General features: G+C 35.8%; 1 protein-coding gene across 1 annotated transcript in view; it reads left to right on the top strand.

Annotated features, from left to right (window-relative positions):
* The window catches only part of EYS (eyes shut homolog), a 1,324,234-nt gene that overhangs the window by 1,115,244 nt on the left and 186,071 nt on the right, over positions 1-22,919 (top strand). The window contains 1 exon segment of the mRNA XM_047769134.1: positions 12,494-12,602. Coding sequence (XP_047625090.1) covers positions 12,494-12,602 — 109 coding nt within the window.

The raw sequence follows: 22,919 nt of genomic DNA, 5'->3' as shown, positions 1-22,919 counted from the left end.
GGGTGGATATTGGAATAATATTAGTTCACAATAAATGTGACCTAGATGTTTATTAAAGCAAATAATTACACTATATTTCATTATATGAAGCCATTGCTCATAATTACAATGTAGACCCCCATGAAGGTCTCTATCCTTTGAAATGATGCATTCCAGTCTGTCCTGACTGAGTAAGTGCAAGACTTAATAGATACAAGATAGGACATGAAGCATGATAGCACCAGATGCTGGATTGGGGCTCAAAAAGAAGAGCAAAAAAAGCTATAGATGAGAAAAAAGATATTTCCATAAGCAGCAAAGCTAGGCACTCTTTGAATTCCCTACTTTCATTTTTGCCTCATGAGCCTAGAAATCAAGAGGTCTCAGCCTGTGTTCTATGAATAAGATCTTCCTGGCATTACTTTGCAACTCAGTTTGAATGACCCTTGGAGATGTAGCACCATCTGTCAGCTCCCATTAGCACTAACCTACACAGCTGATCTAGTTCTGATTCCTCTGGTTTCAGTGAAAATTGACCTCTAAGGACAAAACAATAATTCAGTAAGATACAGTCACCCCTATATTCATTGCAGCACTATTCACAGTGGCCAAGACTTGGAAACAACCTAAATGTCCAACAACAGATGAATAGATTAAGAAGACGTGGTACATATGTACAATGGAATACTACTTAGCCATAAAAAGCAAAATAATGCCATTGGTAGCAACATGGATGCAACTAGAGATAATTTTACTAAGTGAAGTAAGCCAGAAAGAGAAGGACAAATACCATACTATCACTTATATGTAGAATATAAAACATGGCACAAATGAACTTATATACAAAATGGAAACAGATTCACAGACATAGAGAAGACTTGTGGTTGCCAGTGAAGTGATGGGGATTGACTGGGAGTTTGGGGTTACATTATGTTTAGAATGGATAAACAACAAAGTCCTACTGCATAGCACAGGGAACTCTATCCAGTCTCCTAGGATAGACCATGATGGAAAGAATATTGAGAAAAAAGAAATGTATGTGTGTGCATATGTACGTATGTATATATTCCGTCTATATATATATATATATATATATATACACACACACACATACACACAGCATATATTGGCATGACATATATTGACATGAATCGATGTATAGCAGAAATTGACAAAATATTGTAAATCGACTATACTTTAATAAATTAAAAAAAATAAAATCGATCTCTCAGAGGATCACAGTGCCTTTGCTACCCTCTGTGACAACCTTCAGAAGACACCTCCACCTCCTTACCACCTAACAGTTTCTTACATAGTAGACAATTCATTCATTTGTCTATTGAGTGAATAGATCCATTTGAAGTTGTATTTGAGATAATTTGCCTGAACACTAATTTCTTTCATGCATTATTTTCCTAGGTATTTTTTTCTTCTCTTCCTCAATATTTTACTTCATATTAAAAGCTTCCTTAAGTTACTTTTGGATTAAGGTAACATAAATAAAATTAACATACATCATAGGCTTTAAAACTTATTAAATTTCTTTGTCATTTTGGACTTTTAAGCCTTGTAATAACTTAGTTTTCAATTTATATCAAAGAATACAAAACTTTGAAACCATCTGTTAGTGATTTTTCTTTCCACATGGTATGATATGGGTTTTGGTTCAACTTGGAATATTTCATATATCATCTTCTGGAAATTTTCCAAAATTTTTAGTGTAATTGTTTTTCTTATCAGAAACAACTCCAAAAAATGGGTTGTCCCTAGTGTAAGGGTGAAAAAAAAAGATGTTCTCTTCCATCATCCTGATCAGTTACTTGAGTAAATCCTCTCAATGTTTAAATTAGAAGCAGATTCATGGAAGCTATTAATAAGAGAGAGACTTAACATAAAGGAAGGGCTAGGAGTTATTCTTTCAACCATTAAGCTTAGATTCCAGATATTCATCAGTTCCACTTGTTTTATATTGGTTGAATTTCTATAATTTTTATTATCTGGTTGTCTCCAAATTGCAAGTTTGCTTGAGGTTAAGAATTTAACTTGACTTTTCTTCCCTTCCCATCAGAAATTTTAAAGATGGGAAGCCACGATTGGAAAGGTACCTGAGAAGGACAACTAGAGAGGGAAGTGGCATTCAGAAAATTTTAGGAACCATAAAGAAAAAGTTATACATCAGAATGAGAAATAGATGTACTTGCCCAGAAAAAATTAAATAAGCTAAGGCAAGGGACACATGGTATGCTAGCTAGTGAAGAAATATGAAAGAGTTATTGGTCTGAGGCTCAGCTCACCAGGATTACACCACAGCCTCTTCACACTTAGAGTGATGAGAATATTTACAATTTTGGCTCAGAGAACACTTCTGAAATTTAAATCTTTGCATCTCTATTAATCTACTCTCCCATTGTAATTTTTATTAGAAGTCAAAATTGTTAACAAATTAATTGGTTTAAACATAATACAGTATAAATATTTTAACATCAAAATAATTCTTGGATTCCCATTGTGGAGCAGTGGAAAAGTATCTGAATAGTACCCATGAGGAAGTGAGTTCGATCCCTGGCCTCCCTCAGTGGGTCAGGGATCTGGTGTTGCCGTGAGCTGTGGTGTAGGTCACAGACACAGCTTGGATCTGGCATTGCTGTGGCTATGGCATAGACCAGCAACTGTAGCTCCAACTTGACCCCTAGCCAGGGAATCTCCATATGCCCTGGGTTTGGTCCTAGAAAAGCAAAAAAAAAGTTGTAAAATTCAATTAAAAAGCACTGCCAGGGGAAGTTCCTGTCATGGCTCAGTGGTTAATGAATCCGACTAGGAACCATGAGGTTGCTGGTTCAATCCCTGGCCTTGCTCAGTGGGTTAAGGATCTGGCATTGCCGTGAGCTGTGCGATAGGTTGCAGATGCGGCTCGGATCCCGCGTTGCTGTGTCTCTGGCATAGGCCAATGGCTACAGCTCTGATTGCACCCCTAGCCTGGGAACCTCCATATTACAGCAGGAGTGGCCCTAGAAAAGGCAAAAAGACAAAAAACAAAAACAAACAAAAATAAATAAAAATAAAATACACTGCCGGGAAAATCACATGCTACAAATAATACTAACCATGTGGGAAACACAGTGTTTAGAATACAGGAAAACTAAATACTTATTGTTACTATAGCATAACATTTCTATTAGAAAGAATCAGTCATCACTCACTGTAACACTTCTAAAATCACAGGGATATATGTGGCCTTTTCCTGAGGAAATGTGTCTTTAGCTTCACTCATAACCTAATAGAGGTGAATCTCCACATGCCCATAACATTAGAATTGCTTTTTGCATAAACTTGGTAAAATAATTTTTTTTTATCAAAATGAGCTGTTTCATATGCTCGTTCAACCTGGGAAACTTTAGTTTCTCAAAATAAAGTGTATGAGAGTTTAGGTATTGAGGAGAAAAGTTTAGGGTGTCAGCAATCAAAATGTTTAACCCCTGACTTTTGATTGCTCAGTGGATTGAATACAAATTGACCCCCAAAATAGCTAAAATCAAAAGAATTGGACCAATAATAAGTATTAGAAAGGAGGGTAAAATTAAATACAACCTGATATTGTAAACTGAATATGTGTAGGTTTTAGGAGTAATATTCTTGGAAGCTACATTCATCATCAGAGTAAACTGATCCAGCCTAGAGCTATAAACTAATAAATTGTGAATAAAGATTTTTCTAATGAAATTCCAAAGAAAATGCCAACAGTGAAGCTGAACTTTGCAACCTTCAAAATGTCCTTGTAGGAAGTTCCCCTGTGGGTGCAGCGGTTTAAGAATCCAGTGTTTTTACTGCAGTGACTGGAATCCCAACTGCGGCAGGGGTTCGATCCCCAGCCAGCGAACTTCCACATGCCAGGGTATAGCCAAAACAAAAACAAAAACAAAAAAAAACAAAAAAAAAATGCCCTTGTAATAACTGAATGCTTAAACCCTACTGAGAAACATTCAAGAAACTCAATTATGTGCTGGTAAGTTTTTAACAACCTGGTCTCAGAGGAAAAAAAGGCGAGATAGCAGACTGATTTGATAGGTAGCTTTTGTCAATTCCCCCAGCATAAATACTCCCAACCTAGCCAATTTCAGGCTACCAATATGAATTCACTGATGTGGAGTTGGGAAAGGATGCACAAAATCACCCCTCATGAGCCATTGCACATCTGCTCTAGCATAACATCAAAACTTCCTCTTACATTCAGATAGGTGAAAGATGGATGTAAGGTTAAAAAACAGAAACTTTCCAGACACACATTTCAATTTGTGTCATTGTATTGGTCATCATGTAAATGTTTTTACTAGGTTAAAAAATAAATAAGGGAATTCTGGCCTTCTCTCTTGGAGGAACTATCAAGAAACCACGAAATCTGTGGAATATGCTATGGGTTCCATTGCACATGAACTGAATAATGTAGACAGACATAAAATCATGGTTCTTAGGGTATCCTTGATATCTCAGGACAGCTGTTTGGACAGCCCTGTGATGATTGCTCTGGTTAATCAAGGGTGTAAATGAGGCTCCTGATTTAGTGGTCCCCAGGCATCATCACAGATCCTTTCTTTGATATCAGCTTCACAGGACAATGGTTTGGTGTTCTATGCACTTTATTATTAAGTATGGTGGGACTGTTTGTTAATCAGAGAAAAGGCTGAATTTTAAAATCTAAAACCAATGACCATCTCATGAGAATCGTTCAGAGACAGGAAGTCCTCACAGTGATCACACAGTGTTCCTCGTACAAGCTGTTTGGATGGCCAGCCTGGCCAACTCGATGCTCTAAACAAAAAAGGGATATTCCAGGATGCTTTAGTATGTTTACATTGCTTTTATTTGGCAAAGAGTGTAACACTCTGACTTTTGTGCCTGATCTTTCTTTTCAGTTTTAACATAGAGATTTGCTGAGTCTCACTGACAACTTCAAGATGTATAGCTGTGTCGATAGGGCTGTATGAAACCATCTTACTCATCAACAGCACTTCTTAAATTTGCTCACACTGCCATGACAGTAGCATTAGATTTAGGAACCAGTAAGGAAAGCTGGATGTCTCTGGACAGTTTCATCCATATTGCCTGATGTGTAATCTTTTAAATATATTTTCCCATGTTTCCCTGTTGCAAACAGGGAGCTAAAACAATCACACTATCAATTAGATCCTATCTTTGTGGGGACAAGATGTCTTTTGGTGCCTCCATCTCTGCCATGTACCTTTACTGCCATCTACTGATATGAGTTTTCCAACTCAGCTCTTCTTCAGATCTGTCACAATTCAACTGAAACTTTGGGCTCAACACGGAGGTCAAAGTTGCTAACAATGAGAGTCAACCTCTCCCAGTTCTAAGTCAAGTCTGAGAAGATTTTTTTTTTTTTTTTGATGAATGTTCTAAGCTGGAGCTTAATGTGGATGCCATCCATTCACTTTAGAGCAATAGTCACAGTTGGTAAACATTAAGGCTGGTATTCTACAGATATGCTTTGCAGTGAACTATAGTAGCAATAATTTTTGTACATGATCAAGAGTTTATTGGAGCTCCCATCATGGCGCAGTGGAAACGAATCCAACTAGGAAACATGAGGTTGTGGGTTCGATCCCTGGCCTGCCTCAGTGAGTTATGGATCTGGTGTTGCTGTGAGCTGTGGTGTAGGATGCGGACGTGGCTCGGTTCCCATTTTGCTATGGCTATGGTGTAGGCCAGCACCTGTAGCTCTAACCTGGGAACTTCCATATGCCACGGGTGTAGCCCTAAAAATAAATAAATAAATAAATAAAAAACAAGAGTTTATTGCTACATTCCTTTTCCCTTTTTAGGGAATAGTATCAACAAATGACAGGGAATAGAAAAGTCAACATAAAGGTTTTAGAAGAACTTAGGACACAGATTTGTGATTCTTTGGATGCAACATTTTGGATGTGATTCTAAAAGATTTTATTGAGCATTGTCAGATTTGTAAGCTTCATTGGGATGGACATTGTATTTATAGGGAATGCCCTTTATATGTTTTACCAGCTCTGTGAAATTCTTGACCTTAATATCACCTTTGGAAATGTTAAATTGAAGATTATGTTAATTTACACATTATAAAAGGACATATTGTATTTGATTTTTCAGCACAGTGCACAGATTTTTCAAATGCACATCTTCTTTTCTAACTTCATTTTGTTTTTTAAGTACATTTTAAATGTAGTTTTCCCATTTAGTAAAATTACCTAATTGAAAAAATCATCAAAGTCAAAATAGTTAAAACAGTCAAAATAGCTACTAATTTTGAGATTCATTTAACTGCTGTCTATACTGAAAGTTATCCACAAAAAGGACTTGGGCTTATGCTTATTTTTAAAGTCTAGCTTAAGTAAATAAAGAAATAAACTTACTGGCAAAGTTAATTCATGCTTTGAAATTGACAAGTTAGCATCATTAAAATTGACAAGTTAGCATCATTAAAATTGACAAGTTAGCATCATTACTGGATAATAGACAAGCCTGGCAAGAAGAGGAAAGAATATTTATATTTTGCACCTATGAAAACATTCTGTGTTGTCATAAATTTTGCAATGTTTCCTAGAAACAGTTGGTCCTGTTCAGTTTTGTTATTGTGATATCATGGCTTCAAAACTCTGTAGTTCCTGAAATTATGCATGAGCAATGGTCCATGAGCCTACAACACAGCACTACAATAGACTTTAAAGCATCTAATTTCATTACAGCTTAATGCCAGTGACCCATAAATTCCACATTTAAGAAATCAAACATAGGTACCTTGGAGAAGAAAAAATCCATACATACCATTTGTCTCTGGAGGGAAAACAATCCACTTTACTTATATACTTTTGAAATACACCACTGAAAAAAACTGTGAGACAGATGCACTGAAATGCCTTTAGCAGAAAACACCAGTGATGGAAAAAGCCAAATAAATTCATTTAAATCCTGCAAATTCCTAAAGGTACTTCCGAATGGCTTGTTTAATTTTTCTTCATTCTGCCTCTTACAAATTAAAGATAACTTTATATTTATGCAGTGCTCCTAAGGCAGGGACTTCATTTGATTTTTGCTGTTGTTTTTTTCTTTTTATTAAAAAAAATAGTTGAACTAATCACTATGGCTCAGTAACTTTTCACTTTGACACATTCCTTTAGTGTCAAATACATAGCAGTGGTAAATAAAATACAAAATAGACAACTAAAAATATAAAGGTAAATTCAAAAACAGGATGAGAAGTGGGCAAAAAGTGCAAATCAGCGAAAGAGCTAATACTGCAAGATCTAGATCAAGAAACAAAGCAGATCAACTTCTCTAGGACAGAGGGAACTAAACTGCTTACTCAAGAAAATGTGTGATGCTGCCAGACCACACAGCCAATGCACTGGGATCCAGGCCCTCCCCCATCAATGGGCCCACAGCAACCTCACAAGGTAGAGCCTCACAGTCATAAAGTCACACCCACTCTAGTCAGCCCACCACAACAGAAGGGCCCATGCAGCCTGTACAGGGGCATCCTACAGTTCTGGTGACCAGAGGGAAGTGTGCTGTAGGGCCCTATAGGATGCCTCCTATATAACCTCACTTCTCCAGGATTGGTAAATGTAACCAACTTACATGATACATAGAAATAAACACAAAGAATTAGCCAAAATGAGGAGAGAGAGGAATATGTCCCAAAGAAAGAAAGAAGACAAAACCTCAGAAAAAGGTTAACGGTGGGCATAAGCAATCCACTTGATAAAGAATTAAAAGTAGCAATCATAAATATGCTCACTGAACTCCAGAGAGGATTTGATGAACACAGTGAGAATTTCAAAAGTGAGAAAATATAAAAAAGGAACCAAGCAGAGCTGAAGAATACAATAACTGATATTTTAAAAAACACACTAGAAGGAATCAACAGTAAATTAGATGATACAGAGGAGATCAGAAAGCTGGAAGACAGAGTAGTGAAAATCACCAAAGCTGAACAGAAAAAAAAAAAAAACTTTAAAATAAGTGGTTTTAAGATACTAGGAAGCATAAATGAATAACTTTCATTTTTAAAAAAGAAATTACAAAGGCAAAACAAGCATAAATTAATCACAAAACACACTGTGGAAAAGATTCAAAATCTTGGGAATAGAAGATTATATTTAAGAAAACTAAAAGTCAAGATGCAAGATAAATCATCCTGGAGACAACCAAAGAAAAAAGCTGGTGTCTAGGAAGAATGCAGGACAGAGAAATTAAGAGAATGTTCTAAAAAGTGAAAGCAAGATTTAAAAATTGAGAGAACATTTTAATAGGTTGCCTAAAAACATCTGATATAAATTCTAGAAAAACTCTATAAAAAGAAATTTCAGAGAATGACAGAAAGCAAAATTTGAGGTAATTCAGGTGAGAATTCTCCCAATATTGAAGGAATACATAATTCTTTTTTTTTTTTTGTCTTTTTGTCCTTTTAGGGCTACACCCATGGCATATGGAGGTTCCCAGGCTAGGGGTCTAATCAGAGCTGTAGTCACCGGCCTACACCAGAGCCACAGCAACGCCAGATCTGAGCCGCACAGCTCACGGCAATGCCGGATCCTGAACCCACTGAGGGAGGCTAGGGATTGAACCTGCAACCTCATGGTTCCTAGTCGGATTCATTTCCACTGCACCATGACAGGAACTCCAGAATACATAACTCTTGAAATTGAAAGTGCACTCGGAGTATTAAGAAGAATAAATAATAGCTAATCCATCCCTAGACTCACTATCACAGTTAAAGAAAAGATCTTAAAGCTCAAAAAGAAAAAAAGTAAAAAAAAACACCTTTTAAACAGAACTGATAACGACTTCCACATCAGCAGTGAAATACTGGAAATAATTAGATATTATATTTAAAGTTCTAAAAGGAAAAAAATCTAATATTTTATATATTGTTAAACTATTATTCGAGTGATATGACTCTGAGTTTACTATCCACAAATTTTCATTATTTTGAACTATTTAAGGTGTATTTAGCAAGATAGACAGGCATAACTAGAAGGAAAGCATGAAATCCAAGAAAACCAAAAATTGTCAATGAAGTAGTTAAAATATGATCTTTTTTATAAAAACTGAATTTATCTTTTAAGAGGCAAAATTGAAAAGTATTATGTGATCAATGTCCAAAATTTATAAAATGTAAATAAGCAAAATAGACAAGGTGAAAAATTCTCATTCCCAGCCTGCAAAGGTAGCCATAGTTAATGTTAAAGTAATTCTAGTATTATCTTCATGCATATTTTCATTAACTTGATATATCACCCAAATTAACTTTATCTCTTTTTCTGTTTCATACAAATATCTTTCCATGCCATTAATTATTATTCTACAATTCCTGTTGAAAATCTGGATAACATTCAATTATATAAAAGTTCTTACCAGTAAGATGCAATAAAGTCTGGAGTTTAGCTAATGGCAATGTACCAGTGTAGATTTCCTAGCTTTCACAAATGCATCATAGTAGTATACAAGGGTAGCTATAGAGAAAATTGGGTGAAAGATATTTGAGACCTCTCTGTATTATCTTTACAACCTTTCTACATGTGTAAAATTATTTCAAAATAAAGTATTTACTTAAAACTTCAAAAAGATAAAAATAAAAGTTCTTGATTGGTAATTAAATGCAATGTCCGTTGTTAACATTTTTACAACCCTCCCCCTGGTTTTGGATACTCTGAACTTTAGAATATTCTAAAAATTTTAAACTAAATTGTCTTTTCCAAATCAGACTGTTTCTACCCAATTGTTTAGCAAGCATACCTAAAAACTATAAATCTAAAGAACAAGAATGTTGGAGTTACTGCAGTGGTGCAGTGGGTTAAGAATCTGACTGTAGCATTTCAGGCCATTGCCAAGGTGTGGGTTTGATTCCCTGCCTCACGCGGCGGGTAAAAGGACCTGGTGTTGCCGCAGCTGGGGCTAGGATTCAATCCCTGGCTGAGGAACTTCCATATGCCATGGGTGCAATCATAAGTAATAAAGAACAAGAATGTTAAAGACACTGAAAAAATGTCTGTTTCATCAAATTTTTATATTTAAAATAATCCAACCTAAGTATTTGATTTTGAATTCTATTACAAGCAATATTAGTGAAAGCAGACGCACATTTCAACTTGCTTTTATAATTTATTTTCATAAAAATCTCTTTGGAGATCCCTGTCTAGTCAGCAAACAATTGCTTTAACTCTGGATTGTAATATATTAGCTTGGAATGATTTATGTACATTAAATAATTTTATTCTCCCTAACCCATTATGAAGTAAAAATGATTATCTCCCTTCTGTGGATAATAACACTTCAGGGAAGAAAGTTTAAGTGGTTTGCCCAAGTCACTCAATGGCTTATCTCAAAATATGAGTCTTTAAATCATTAAACTCAGCCTCAGCAATTCTTGAGAGGAATAACGAATATGCACTTAGATTTTTTTCTGAAATTATTTATGTGACCCAAAGTCTAATATGCTCATAGAGCTTTTCTTTTTCTTTTTTTCTTTCTTTCTCTCTTTTTTTTTTTTTTTTTCTGGTCTGTAAACCAATGTCAGGCATTATAAAAATGAACCTGATAAGAATCTACACATGGGACAATCTCTGGTTGACTTAGAGTATCAATTTCCAAAACAGAAGTCCTCCTTCCTGTGCTGCTACAATCACTTCTAAACTGGCAAACGATAATCCTAATTTGCCTGCCACCTGCCAGTTAATTTGCAAAATACCCAGCCTATCAGATACAATAGGAGAAGTAACCCCAATTTGGAGAAAGAACGCATCCACTGCTGAGATTACCCTGCTATGTGATCTTTCCTGATTGAAGCATCAGCAAGTGTATTTAGCGTTTGTGTGTGTGCCTTTTTCAGCCTCAGGTTCTAATTTTACATGGGAGATAGTACATGACAATTTTTTTAAAAATTCACCTATTATAGTCTTGTCACATCCCAGTCTTTGTGTGTCTTACCTGAGCATCCCAGTCTTTGTGGCAAAAATTTGGTAAATGAATTAACAAAGATTGTTTAATAAAATTGACTTTTTTTTTCTTTTTTGTCTTTTTGCCTTTTCTAGGGCCACTCCTGCGACATATGGAGGTTCCCAGGCTAGGGGTCAAATCGGAGCTGTAGCTGCTGGCCTATACCACAGCCACAGCAATGTGGGATCCAAGCTGCGTCTGCAACCTACACCATAGCTCATGGCAACGCTGGATCCTTAACCCACTGAGCAAGGCCAGGGATCAAACCTGCAACCTCATGGTTCCTAGTCAGATTCATTAACCACTGAGCCATGATGGGAACTCCTAAAATTGACTTTTTATGTCCTAAGTAGAATTACCAACTGACCCTGGTTTGCCAGAAACTCCCCTGGTTCGAGCACTGAAAATCCCCTTCTCCTGGAATACCTCCCGGTCCTAAGCAAACTGAGGCAATTGGTCAAAATTGGGAACAAAAACTAGGTGTATTCATTGTCCAAAATTTAAAAAATACAAAGAAGCAAAAATGTGCATTAAAATTATTTATACTAACGAGTTCCCTGGTGGTCTAGCAGTTTAGGACCAGATGTTGTCACTGCTGTGGCTTGAGGCACTGATGTGGCATGGGCATGGATTTGATCCTTGGCCCAGAATTTCCACATGCCATGGGCATGGTGGAAAAAAAAAATATTTACAATTTCAGTATGCAGAGATAGACATTGTTAATATTAGTGAATGTATTTCTACTATCTCCGTGAATTAGATTCGTAACAATGAAAGTTACTGTTATTACATATGGCAAGTGACAGGATACTATCATTTGAATTGTCTTTTAAAATTCTGTTTTACAGGTATGCCAGGTACATTAGTATGTACCTTTTCATCTGATAGCATCATTCTATAAACTCTGACAAATTTTCAATTGTGTATTGACCATTTCTGCTATTCATTCTACAAATCCCCTTAACCATCCACTCTGTTATCTCTAAGATTCAGTACCAGCTAGTACATTAGTAGCTTGCTTTCTGAGCTCTGATAACTGTATCACAGTGTAATCTCACTGCTCTTGGCTATGCAGCCATTCATTTCTTATTCCATTTCTATCTTCCCCATAGGACAGGGAGGGGAAATTTTTACCTAGGGAGTTTAGCATCATTTAACATGGCTGTTACTTGTCCAGCTATCTCCAACACAAGTGAGACCAAACGTCAACCACAGTTAGCACGTAAAAGTTATCAATATCTACTTATACACTTAAAGTTCTTTTTGTTTTGTGTGGGTTTAACTTTCTGAAAGCGTTTCAAGTCCCCATTTAAAGACAGAAGGGAAGGAAAATAAAAGACAGTGTTAGAAAAGAAATATACCTTTGTCCATCCTAAAACGTTCAGACAAGTCTGAGACCATATTTTAGGATTACTGTGATCCAGAGAGTACCCCCTCTCTTTGAAGAAGTACTTATCATCTATGTGCAGAGTTACCTTGTTCTTGCCTATATCACATACAATAATGGCTTCTTGTGTTTTCTTTCTAGCTACACAATGCCTGTTGGCAGCCCTGGGGTTGCTTGTATGATTGAAATGGCTGCAGATGGAAAACCTCTAATACGCAAAGAAGACGTAGAGACACCTCAAGACCCCCAGGTAGGTATGCAAATACCCACTGTCAAACATTACTGACTGTGCCCTCAGTATTTCCGAGTATTTATTTTTAAGTTACTAAACATCAATCGTATTTCTTTAGAGTACAGACTCCTTGTAAAAGCTCTCAACAAAACACCAGAATATTCATCTTTGATACTTTAGGTGTAATTAAATATATTTAATACTCCCTGTCACTATAAAACTTGTATTAAATTTAACAAGAAATTGATTTTCCTCTCACACCTTGTATATAGTATGCTTGATTTAAAAAAAAAAACAGCTCAGGAATGGGGAAAGATTAACAAGATACAAAACAGTGCTTAAAAATATACATTTTAATAGCCTATGGCAGTGCTTGTATTATGCTGTTTAAAATACAATTTTAACAGGAGACTGTGTAGAAAAAATAGAAGTAAAAGAAAATTTGTCCCTTCTCAGTTTTTCAGATTTACAGTAGCCAGGAAATTTTTAAGAAAAAAATTGAATGAAGCTAAATTGAAAGAAGAGAAGGTATCTCTCCCTCCAGAGACAAGGCAATTTGCTAAATTCTTTTAATTTTAGTGATGTGGTTGGTTACATGCTTCTTAGTGTGGCTTTCTAGCAATACATTTAAGATAAAGAATTTCTGGTTCATTTGATCATCATGGAGAGTTAATTTGTATAATTAGAGCTCCAAAGTGCTAATTTTGGTACACATTAAAGCTGGCAATGTGCAGTACCCTAATGAATTGGAAATTTCCTTTTTTTTCTATTTTTTCTATGTTGTCTCCCATTAAGTGCTTCCAGAAGAAGCACGTAGGAATGTCTAACATTTGCATAAGCACTTTGCATCTTACAAATTATGGCCAGGTACACTGTGTCATCTGATCTTCACAAGAACCCTCCAAAGTCAGAGTGATTATCCTTTTAGAAGGCTGAGGAAACAGAATAGCAGATTCCAAAATTTCATGGTGAAGAAGAAAGAGACTTGAGCCCAGATCTTCTGTTGCCAAAACTTTTTTTGTTCCCTTATAATACAGTTTGCAGCATGCTCTTCATTTACTGCTGCAACAGATTCAAATCTGTCAAGTAGATTGTCAGGGTAGGTACAAAGTTGATTTTCGTGTTTTAAAAAGTCAGGCTAGAGCCCAAGATGACCAAATATTAAGATTCATGATGTGGAAGATCAAAGGGTGGGTAATACATGAAACACTCATGGTTTTGTGGAAATGCCAGTATAAAGCATTATCTTTATTAATTCCTTAGTCATTCACTTCTTATACTGAAAGCTCCAGATTTTTCTTATGAGTAACATATAATAATGCTACTAACATAAATATTAATGAATCACATCTTTAATTCATAGAATTCAACAAGGGCTTAATAAGTGTCATTTTGTTGTTGAAAATGTGGAATATGTGTGACAAATGTCTCCTCACCCTTTAGGTTGATTGAATGAAGGTCCCATGTAATAGCCACCCTTACACAGGGGCCACGATTTATGAATTAAATCACGAAAAATGTGAGTAGTTTTAGGGTGGTCAACGGAGAATGCAGTCAGGCACTCCAAAGCTTGTTTACAACCCTGTCTCTTTAGGTTCATCCCAACCCAAATGCTCCTGAGTCTAAGGGGATTGCTGCTGCCTTGGAAGGCAAAGGCGGGTCAGCCCCAAAGCTCTGTCCCCCTGTGGCGATCTTCTCACAGATTTGACCCCAGTCCCTGACTTGTCCACAGTAGCCTCCGGCCAGCTTCTTATTGTTATTGTGAATTTCACCTTCTGCTACTCCTTTTTTCTCTATTATTCCTGTGAGATGGTGGGAATTTGTGGAATAAGCACTGAGGACTTTATGAGCTAAGCCACTTAAATTTGAGTCATAGACTTTGGCAAAAACCATTAAAAATAAGGTCCAGCCCTGCCTCTGCTCATTGTCATCTACTGGGGTTATTGAGTATATATAAAGAATAATTATGTACAAAATGATACTTTTCCACACATAAACCTATAGAGAAGCCAGACCAAAGCAAAGGGAATTGAATCTCAAAATAATATTATAGATTGAACTAAAAAAAAAATACTAATTTGGAGAAAAAATTTTTGGTAATTTTGAAACTAAAGAGTCAAAATCTATTATGATTACCAATAATAACTAACACATGTTCCAGACACAGTTCTGAGATGTTTTTATATTTTAACTCATTTAATCCATACCCCCAAAAAAATTCTATGAGTAAATACTATTATCTCCAAATAAATAGGAGGCAAGTTAAGGCAAAGAGAGGTTAAGTTTCTCGCCCAAGGGCACACAGCTATTTTGGGATTCAGATCCAGACACTTACACTTAAAGAACCCATGCTTTTAACCAACATTATGCTGCCTCTCAACATTAGAAATGGTGTTTTCCCTTAATCATTCTACTCCAACTATTAATTCTTTAATGTAATTTCACACCTATTGTGTGCTATTATTTTCTTTTTATGGTGAGAAAACCCACATCCTATGAGATCTATCCTCTTAACAAATTTTAAGTATACTGTAGAATACTATTACCTATAGGCACATCATTGTACAGCAGATTTCTAGAGTTTTTCCATCTTGCAGAACTGAAACTCTATACCCATTGAAACAGCAACTCCTGGAGTTCCCGTTGTGGCTCAGTGGTTAACGAATCCAACTAGGAACCATGAAGTTGCGGGTTCAATCCCTGGCCTTGCTCAGTGGGTTAAGGATCCGGTGTTGCCGTGAGCTGTGGTGTAGGTCACAGACGCGGCTTGGATCCCACGTTGTTGTGGCTCTGGTTAGACTCCTAGCCTGGGAACCTTCATATGCCGAGGAAGCAGCCCTAGAAAAGGCAAAAAGACAAAACAAAAAACAAACAAACAAACAAACAAACAAAATAAGCCCAGCAACTCCCCATTTTCCTCTCCAACCAGCCCATGGCAACATCATTCTTCTTTCTGCTTCTGTGAGTATGACTGTACTAGATACCTCATATAAGAGGAATACTTGTCCTTCTGCAACTGGCTTGTCTCACTCAGCATAATGTCCTCAAGTTTATTCCACGTTGTAGCATATGATAAACTTCCTTCTTTGATAGGGCTAAGTAATATTATACTGCATGTATATACCGTATTTTTTTTTGTCCTTTTTATTTTTGTAGGGCTGTACCTGAAGCACATGAAGGTTCCCAGTCTAGGGGTCGAATCAGAGCCATAGCTGCCGCAGCCACAGTAATGCGGAATCTAAGCCTCGTCTGCAACCTACACCACAGCTCAGGGCAGCGCAGGATCCTTAACCCACTAAGTGAGGCCAGGGATCAAACCTGGGTCCTCATGGATTCTAGTTGGGTTTGTTAACCACTGAGCCACATCGAGAACTCCTATACCATATTTTCTTTGTTCAGTCATCCACTGATGGACATTTAGATTGTTTCCACCTCTTGGCTATTGTGAATAATGTACCAATGAACATTAAAGTGCAAATATTTCTTCAAGATCCTATCTTCAATTCTTTTGGATAAATATGCATCACATGATAGTTCTATTTTTAATTTTTTGAAGAACCTTCATACCGTTGTTCATAGCAGCTGCCCTGTTCACATTCCCACCAACAGTGCACAAGGATTCCCACTTATTCACAGCCTTGTCAACACTTGTTACTTTATTTTTTTATGTATAATGACTACCCTAACAAATGTGAGGTGGTATCTCATTTCAATTTTGATTTACATTCCCATGATGATTAGTGATGTTAAGAATCTTTCATGTAACTTTTACAAATGCCATTTATATATATTCTTCAGAGAAATCTCAATTCAAGTCCTTTGCCAGGCTTTACTTGGTTTTTTCTATTGAATTGTAGCACACATATTTTGGGTATTAACTTCATCAGATATATGCTTTGCAAATATATCCTCCCAAACTGTAAGTTGCTGTTTTATTTCACTGTTTCCTTTGCTACACAGAAACTTTTTAGTTTGGTGTATCCCCACTTGTCTATTTTTGCTTTTGTTTTTTGTTTTTGGTGTCATATTTAAGAAGTTATTGCCAAAACTAATGTTATAAAACTTTTCTTCTACAAGTTGTATAGTTGCAGGTCTTATGTTTAAGTCTTTAATAAATTTTTAGTTGATTTTTGTGTATAGTGTGAGGTCCAACTTCATTCTTTTGTACTCGGATTCCAGTTTTCCCAAAAACATTTCTTAAAGAGACTATCCTCTCCCCATTGTGTAGTTGGGCCACCCTTGTCAAGGCTCATTGATCACATTTATATGATTTTATCGCTGAGTTATTCTGTTCCATATCTATTCTATAGCTGATCCCTGTCTGGCTATATGCCAGTGCCATACCGTTTTGATTATTGTAGCTTTGTGATATGCTTTAAAGTCAGGAAATGAATGTCTCCAGTTTTGTTTTTCTTTCTCAATATTTTTTGGCTATCTTAGGTCCTTTGTAGTTCCATATAAACTTGAGGATTATTTTATCTATTGCTTCAAAACATCCCATTGGGATTTTGATAGAGATTACATTAAATTTGTAGATTGCTTTAGGCAGTATTGGAATACTTCATTTTATTTATTTATTTATTTATTTATTTATTTATTTATTTATTTAGTCTTTTCTCTTTTTAGGGCTGCACCCACAGCACATGGAGGTTCCCAGGCTAGGGGTCTAGTCAGAGTTGGCCAGAGCCACAGCAATGCCAGATCTGAGCCATGTCTGCAACCTACACCAGAGCTCATGGCAATGCTGGATCCTTAACCCACTGAGAGAGGCCAGGGATCAAACCCAAAACCTCACAGTTCCTAGTTGGATTCGTTTCTACTGAGCCATAGAAGGAACTCCAGGAATACTTCATTTTAGTGCACTTTTTTTATTATGCTTTGAAGATTCTTTTTTTTTTTTTAACCAACTGAAGGTTTGTGGGAACCCAGAATTGAGCAAGTCTACTAGTGCCATTTTTCCAACAGCATTTGCTCACTTCATGTCTCTGTGTCATATTTTATTGACTCTTGCAATATTGCCAGCTTTTTCATTATTGTTATATTAGTTATGGTGATCTATGATCAGTGATCTTTTATGTTACTAATTGTGTGTTCAGGCCACTCAAAATGGCTGTTCAATTTCTCTCTGGACATCCCCTGCTTTATCTGCACCCATTGATATGACTGACCTCCCTGCATACTTGCCCCCAGCCTCAGCTAGTGATGGTTGTTATCAAAGAGGTGGTGAGGAGCGTGCCCCTTGCTGTTTTCCCTGGTAACTAATGAGCCTATGTGCCATCAATTCCCCTATAATTGGCAACCTCCCCTGCTCCATTAGAGCAAAGCCTGCTGCCATATCCTCCCCACCATTGGCTGCACACAGAGGGGTGTCACTCTAAGACCTTGCTTCAGACCTGTAAGATTCCCCCATCCATTAAATCATTGATGTCTCCTTCGCTGATTCCAGGCTCTTTCTTTGGTCTTAAAGCTGGGCCAATGCAACCCAATGCTGTTGCAAAAGATTACAAATAACTGAAGTCTCAGATGATGCTTAGCATTTTTTTTTTTAGTAATAGTATATTTTTTAGTTAAGGTATGTGCTTTTTTTTTTAGAACTTAATAGACTATAGTAAAGTGCAAACATAACTTTTATATGCATTGAGAAACCAAAAATTCGGTGTAACTCATTTTGTTGCAATATTTGCTCTATTGTGGTGGTCTGGAACCAAACCCACAAGATCTCCAAGGTTTGTCTGTACAAACTTTTGACAATATTAAGACTTCTAGTCCTCTAGGATGAACACAGGATGTCTTTCATGCATTTACATCTTTTTAAAATTTCTTTCAGTAATGTTTTGTAGTTAGTTTTTAGTGTGCAAATCATTCATCTCCTTGGTCAAGTTTATTCCTAAGTATTTTACTTTTTTATGCTATGAATGGAATTATTTCCATAATTTGTTTCCCAGATTGTCCATTGTTAGTATACAGAAACACAACTGATTTTTGATAGTGATTTTGTATCCTGCAAATTTGCTGAATTCATTTGTTAGTCCTAATCTGTGTGTGTGTGTGTGTGTGGAACTTTTAGGCTTTTCTTTATTTGATACATGTCATCTATAAACACAGACTTCTTCCATTCCAAATTGGATGCCTTTTTTTTTTTTCTTTTCTTTGCCTAAGTGTTCTGCTGGAACTCCAGTCTTTTTTAAATTAGTTTAACTAAAAGTTTGTCAACTTCGTTGATCTTTTCAGAAAACCAACTCTTAGTTTTGTTGATTTTTTTCTATTGTTTTTCTAGTTTCTTATTTATTTTTGTTCCAGTCATTAAATAATTTCCTTCTTTTTGCTAATATTGGCCTTTGTTCTTTTTGTCTAGCTACAGGAAATATAAAGTTGGGTTGATTTGAGATACTTCTTTTTTTTTTTTTTTTTTTAGTGAAAGTGTTTACTGCTATAAATTTCCCTCAATACTGTTTTTGCTACATCCCAAAAGTTTTGGTATGTGGTTTTACCTTTGTCTCAAGATATTTTCCAAATTCTCTTTTGATTTCTTCTTGATCCATCGATTAAGAGCACAATGTTTAATTTGCACATATTTGTGAATTTTTCATTTTTTTCTTCTGTTCTTAATGTCTAATTTTATTCCGTTGTGGGTAGAAAAGACACCTGGTATGATTTCAGTCTTCTTAAATTTGTTAAGATTAGTTTCGTGACCTAACATGCAATCTATCCTGGATAAGGCTGGACGTGTGCTTAAAAAAAATGTGTATTTAGATGCTGTCAGATGGAGTGTTCTATGTCTGTTAGGTCTATTGGTTCTATAGTGTTGTTCAAGTCCTCTGTTTCCTTATTATTTTCTTTTTTTTTTTTAATCTAGCTGTGGAGGATCCAGATAGAATGAGCTAGTTATTCAGAATGAATGAAAAATCTCCAAGGATTCCGATATTCTATCCATTATTGAAAGTGAGATATTAAAATCTCATATTAGTATTGTTTCATATATTTTAGTTTCCTGAGGTCAGTTGCCTGTATTTATAATTGTATCTTTCTGGTCAGTTGATTCTATTATGATTATATAATGTTATTCTTTGTCTCTTGTGACATAGGTGGCTGAAGTCTATTTTGTCTTTTATATTTGTAGCAATTCCTACAATTTTTTGGTTACTACTTGCATGAAATATCTTTTTTCATCCTTTCACTTTCAGGCAATGTGTCCTTAAATCAAAAGTGAGTCTCTTAGAACATAATTGGATGTTCTTTTTTAAATTTTGTTTTAATCCATTCAGTCACTTTATGTCTTTTGATGGGGCGTTTACTCCATTTACATTTAAAGTACTTACTGATAAGTACTTACTATTTCCATTTCATTCATTGTTTTCTGCCTGTCTTGTAGCTTTTTTCTCCCTCTTTTCCTCTTGATCTCTTCCTTTGTGTTTTATTGGGTTTTTTTTTTTTTTTTTACTGACATACTTTGATTCCTTTCTTATTTTCTTTTTCATATTTCCTATGGGCATTATCTTTATCATTATCATAAGTTATCATAGAACATCTTATAGTTATAACAATCTATTCCAAGCTGATAGCAACTTAACTTTAATTGCATACAAAAACTCTAATCTTTTACATCTCCTTGCCTTCACACTTTATGTAACTGATGTCATAGTTATACATATACATATATCCATATACATATAGATAATATGTACACACTTTATGTAGTGTTTTTAGACTTTTTCTTTCAGCTTAAGTACCAGAATTAAAAGCAATTTATGCACCACTATGACAGTATTACATTACTGCATTGTCTATATAGCCTCCTTTACCAGTGAGCTTTATATTTTTATATGCTTTCATGTTTCTGTCTAGCATCCTTTCATTTCAACTTAAAGGACTTTCTTTGTCATTTCTTGTAAGGTAAGTCTAGTAGTAATAAGCCTACTCAGCCTTTTTTTTATTTAAGAAATTATCTCTTCTTCATTTTTAAAGAACAGTTTTACAGGATACAGTATGCATGTTTGGCTGGATATAGTATTCGTGTTTGGCAGATTTTTATTTTATTTTTAGCACTTGAACATATGATCTGGTCTGCAAGGTTTTTGATAAGAAATCCACTGAGAGTTTTATGGGGCTCCTTTGTATGTGACAACTCATTTTTTTCTTTCTACTTTCAAAATTCTTTATTTATTCTGACTTTTGATAAATTGATTATAATGTGCCTTGGTAGTTCTTTCTTGGTAGTCCTTTGGGCTTCTTTCTTGGTAGTCCTTTGGGCTTTTTGAATCTGGATGTATATTTTCTCCACCAAATTTGGGGATTTTGGCCATTATATCTCCTTTTTTTTTTTTTTTTTTTTTTTTTTTGCTTTTTAGGGCCACATGCATGACATATGGATGTTCCTAGGCTAGGAGTCAAATCAGAGCTGAAGCTGCTGGCCTACATCACAGCCACAGCAACACAGGATCTGAGCTGCATCTGCAACCTACACCACAGCTCACAGCAATGCTGGATCCTTACTAGTCAGGTTTGTTACCACTGAGCCATGATGGGAACTCCCTTTTTTTTTTTTTTTTGTAAGTCATCATATTCTTGAATGAAGATAAGTACATTCCAATAGTGAATCTTAAGTGGAAAGTACATCTACAGTTACCCTCTCATTAACATAATAGTGATTTAACTTCAGAAAGATTTGAGGCTGTAAAACAGAACTATACTTTGAATCAGATATCACTACAGAAACATGTGTAGTACTCCAATATCTAAATTCAAATTAAAACAGAACAAAAAGGACATAAAGTAGCTTATTTGCCTGTACAACATCCCAGTCACCAGTTTTTAGAAATTCATCCTCTCCTGCCTATCTTCATATTTTTACTCCTACTACAAAAGAGAAACTATATTCCTCCTATAAAGATAAACTCTGAGAGGAAAGGAAATGTTCATTTCATTTCTGTCAGATGTGGAGCCTTTTTCCTTCAGTCACCATTCATATTTTTCATTATCTTTATAATCCCTCCTTGATTGTCCATGTCTGTTCTCTGTGGTTTTATCTTGTAAGATCATATCTTGATGTCAGACTCTATTCTCCATAGTCTGATTCACAAGGAGTTATTAGAAAAGACGTTTTTAAAGCCCTGTCTCCTTAGGAATGGTTATACACACAAAAGGCAGTTCTTGGATAATTGAGAGTCTGGGGAAGGAGGAAGTCAACCATTCTAATGGTTATCTATGTGCACTCAATGGCAGCTGCTCTTTTAGACATTTCAGGATTCAAACTAAGCTTAGGCTTCAGATCAGAAAAATTACAGCCTTTTACTTCTTTTGTTTGGGTGTTACTAATGAACTAATAAATCATAGATGCCTCTGTAGACTTTGCCTCAGACCTGCCTTCAGCTGACATGAAAGGAAATCTTTTTCCACTCTCTATTAGTTTTGTGCTAAAACAGCACACTTGTCAAAGCCATGAGAGGTTTGGTTGTTCCAGATGCGTGATCAATAAGCAAAAATGTCAGAGGTTCTCAGTGAAAGAAAGGTCATGTTCCTGGATTTACTAAGTCTCTAAGTTCATGATAGATCCCAGATTGCATTAGTGGTGAATCACTTATCTTAGCTGATAAAAGAGCTGTTCAAATAGTTTGTTGGAGTAATTAACCTAAATATGAGAAAGGACGTGAAAACAAAGAGATGTACTCCAATCTGCACAAGGACTCTATCAATACACCTTGAAACCTCCATCCCACTAAACCCAAAGGTAGTAGCTATCCCCTGGACAATTGTATATCTGAATCCTATATGAAGTTCCTAGAGAAGAAATTAAGGAATGCCCTAAGAAGCTGAGCCTGAGTCACTAAAAAAGAACAAGAGCTCCAATAATAGAGTTAGTGTGAGTTATTATGAGTCATGGAGTTACTTTGATGTTCCTAGAATTGGACATGCTTCCATGACCAATGTAGCACATGTTAGTATAAATATTAAGTGATATTGCTACACATCTCCCATTCTGTCCTCTCCCTAAGGTACGAACTTGATTATTTATCTCTAGCTTTTTAATTCTTACAAGCATATGTTCCCATATTACTGTATCTGTAATATCAGTTTAAATACTTTTCAGACTTCAGCTTGGAGTGTGTATGTGTTTGAGGGATAAGGACATCAGGGATGTAAATGCACAAATCCTATGACATCTGTCTGTCATGCCCAACAGCCCTGAAGGTTAGGGTCTCATTACCAGTCCTTCCAGACTTCAATCACATTTCATAAAATCCTATTGAAGGGAGTTGCATTTTATATATATCTAAATGATGAGAGTTCAATTTATATCTGTTGCTGCAGGGAAGGAAAGGAGAGATCAAGTAGCTG

Source organism: Phacochoerus africanus, chromosome 2 (assembly GCF_016906955.1).
Source record: "Phacochoerus africanus isolate WHEZ1 chromosome 2, ROS_Pafr_v1, whole genome shotgun sequence".
Taxonomy (NCBI): domain Eukaryota; kingdom Metazoa; phylum Chordata; class Mammalia; order Artiodactyla; family Suidae; genus Phacochoerus; species Phacochoerus africanus.
The sequence above is the reverse complement of the archived record's forward strand: the minus strand, read 5'-3'. Positions and strand labels throughout refer to the sequence as shown.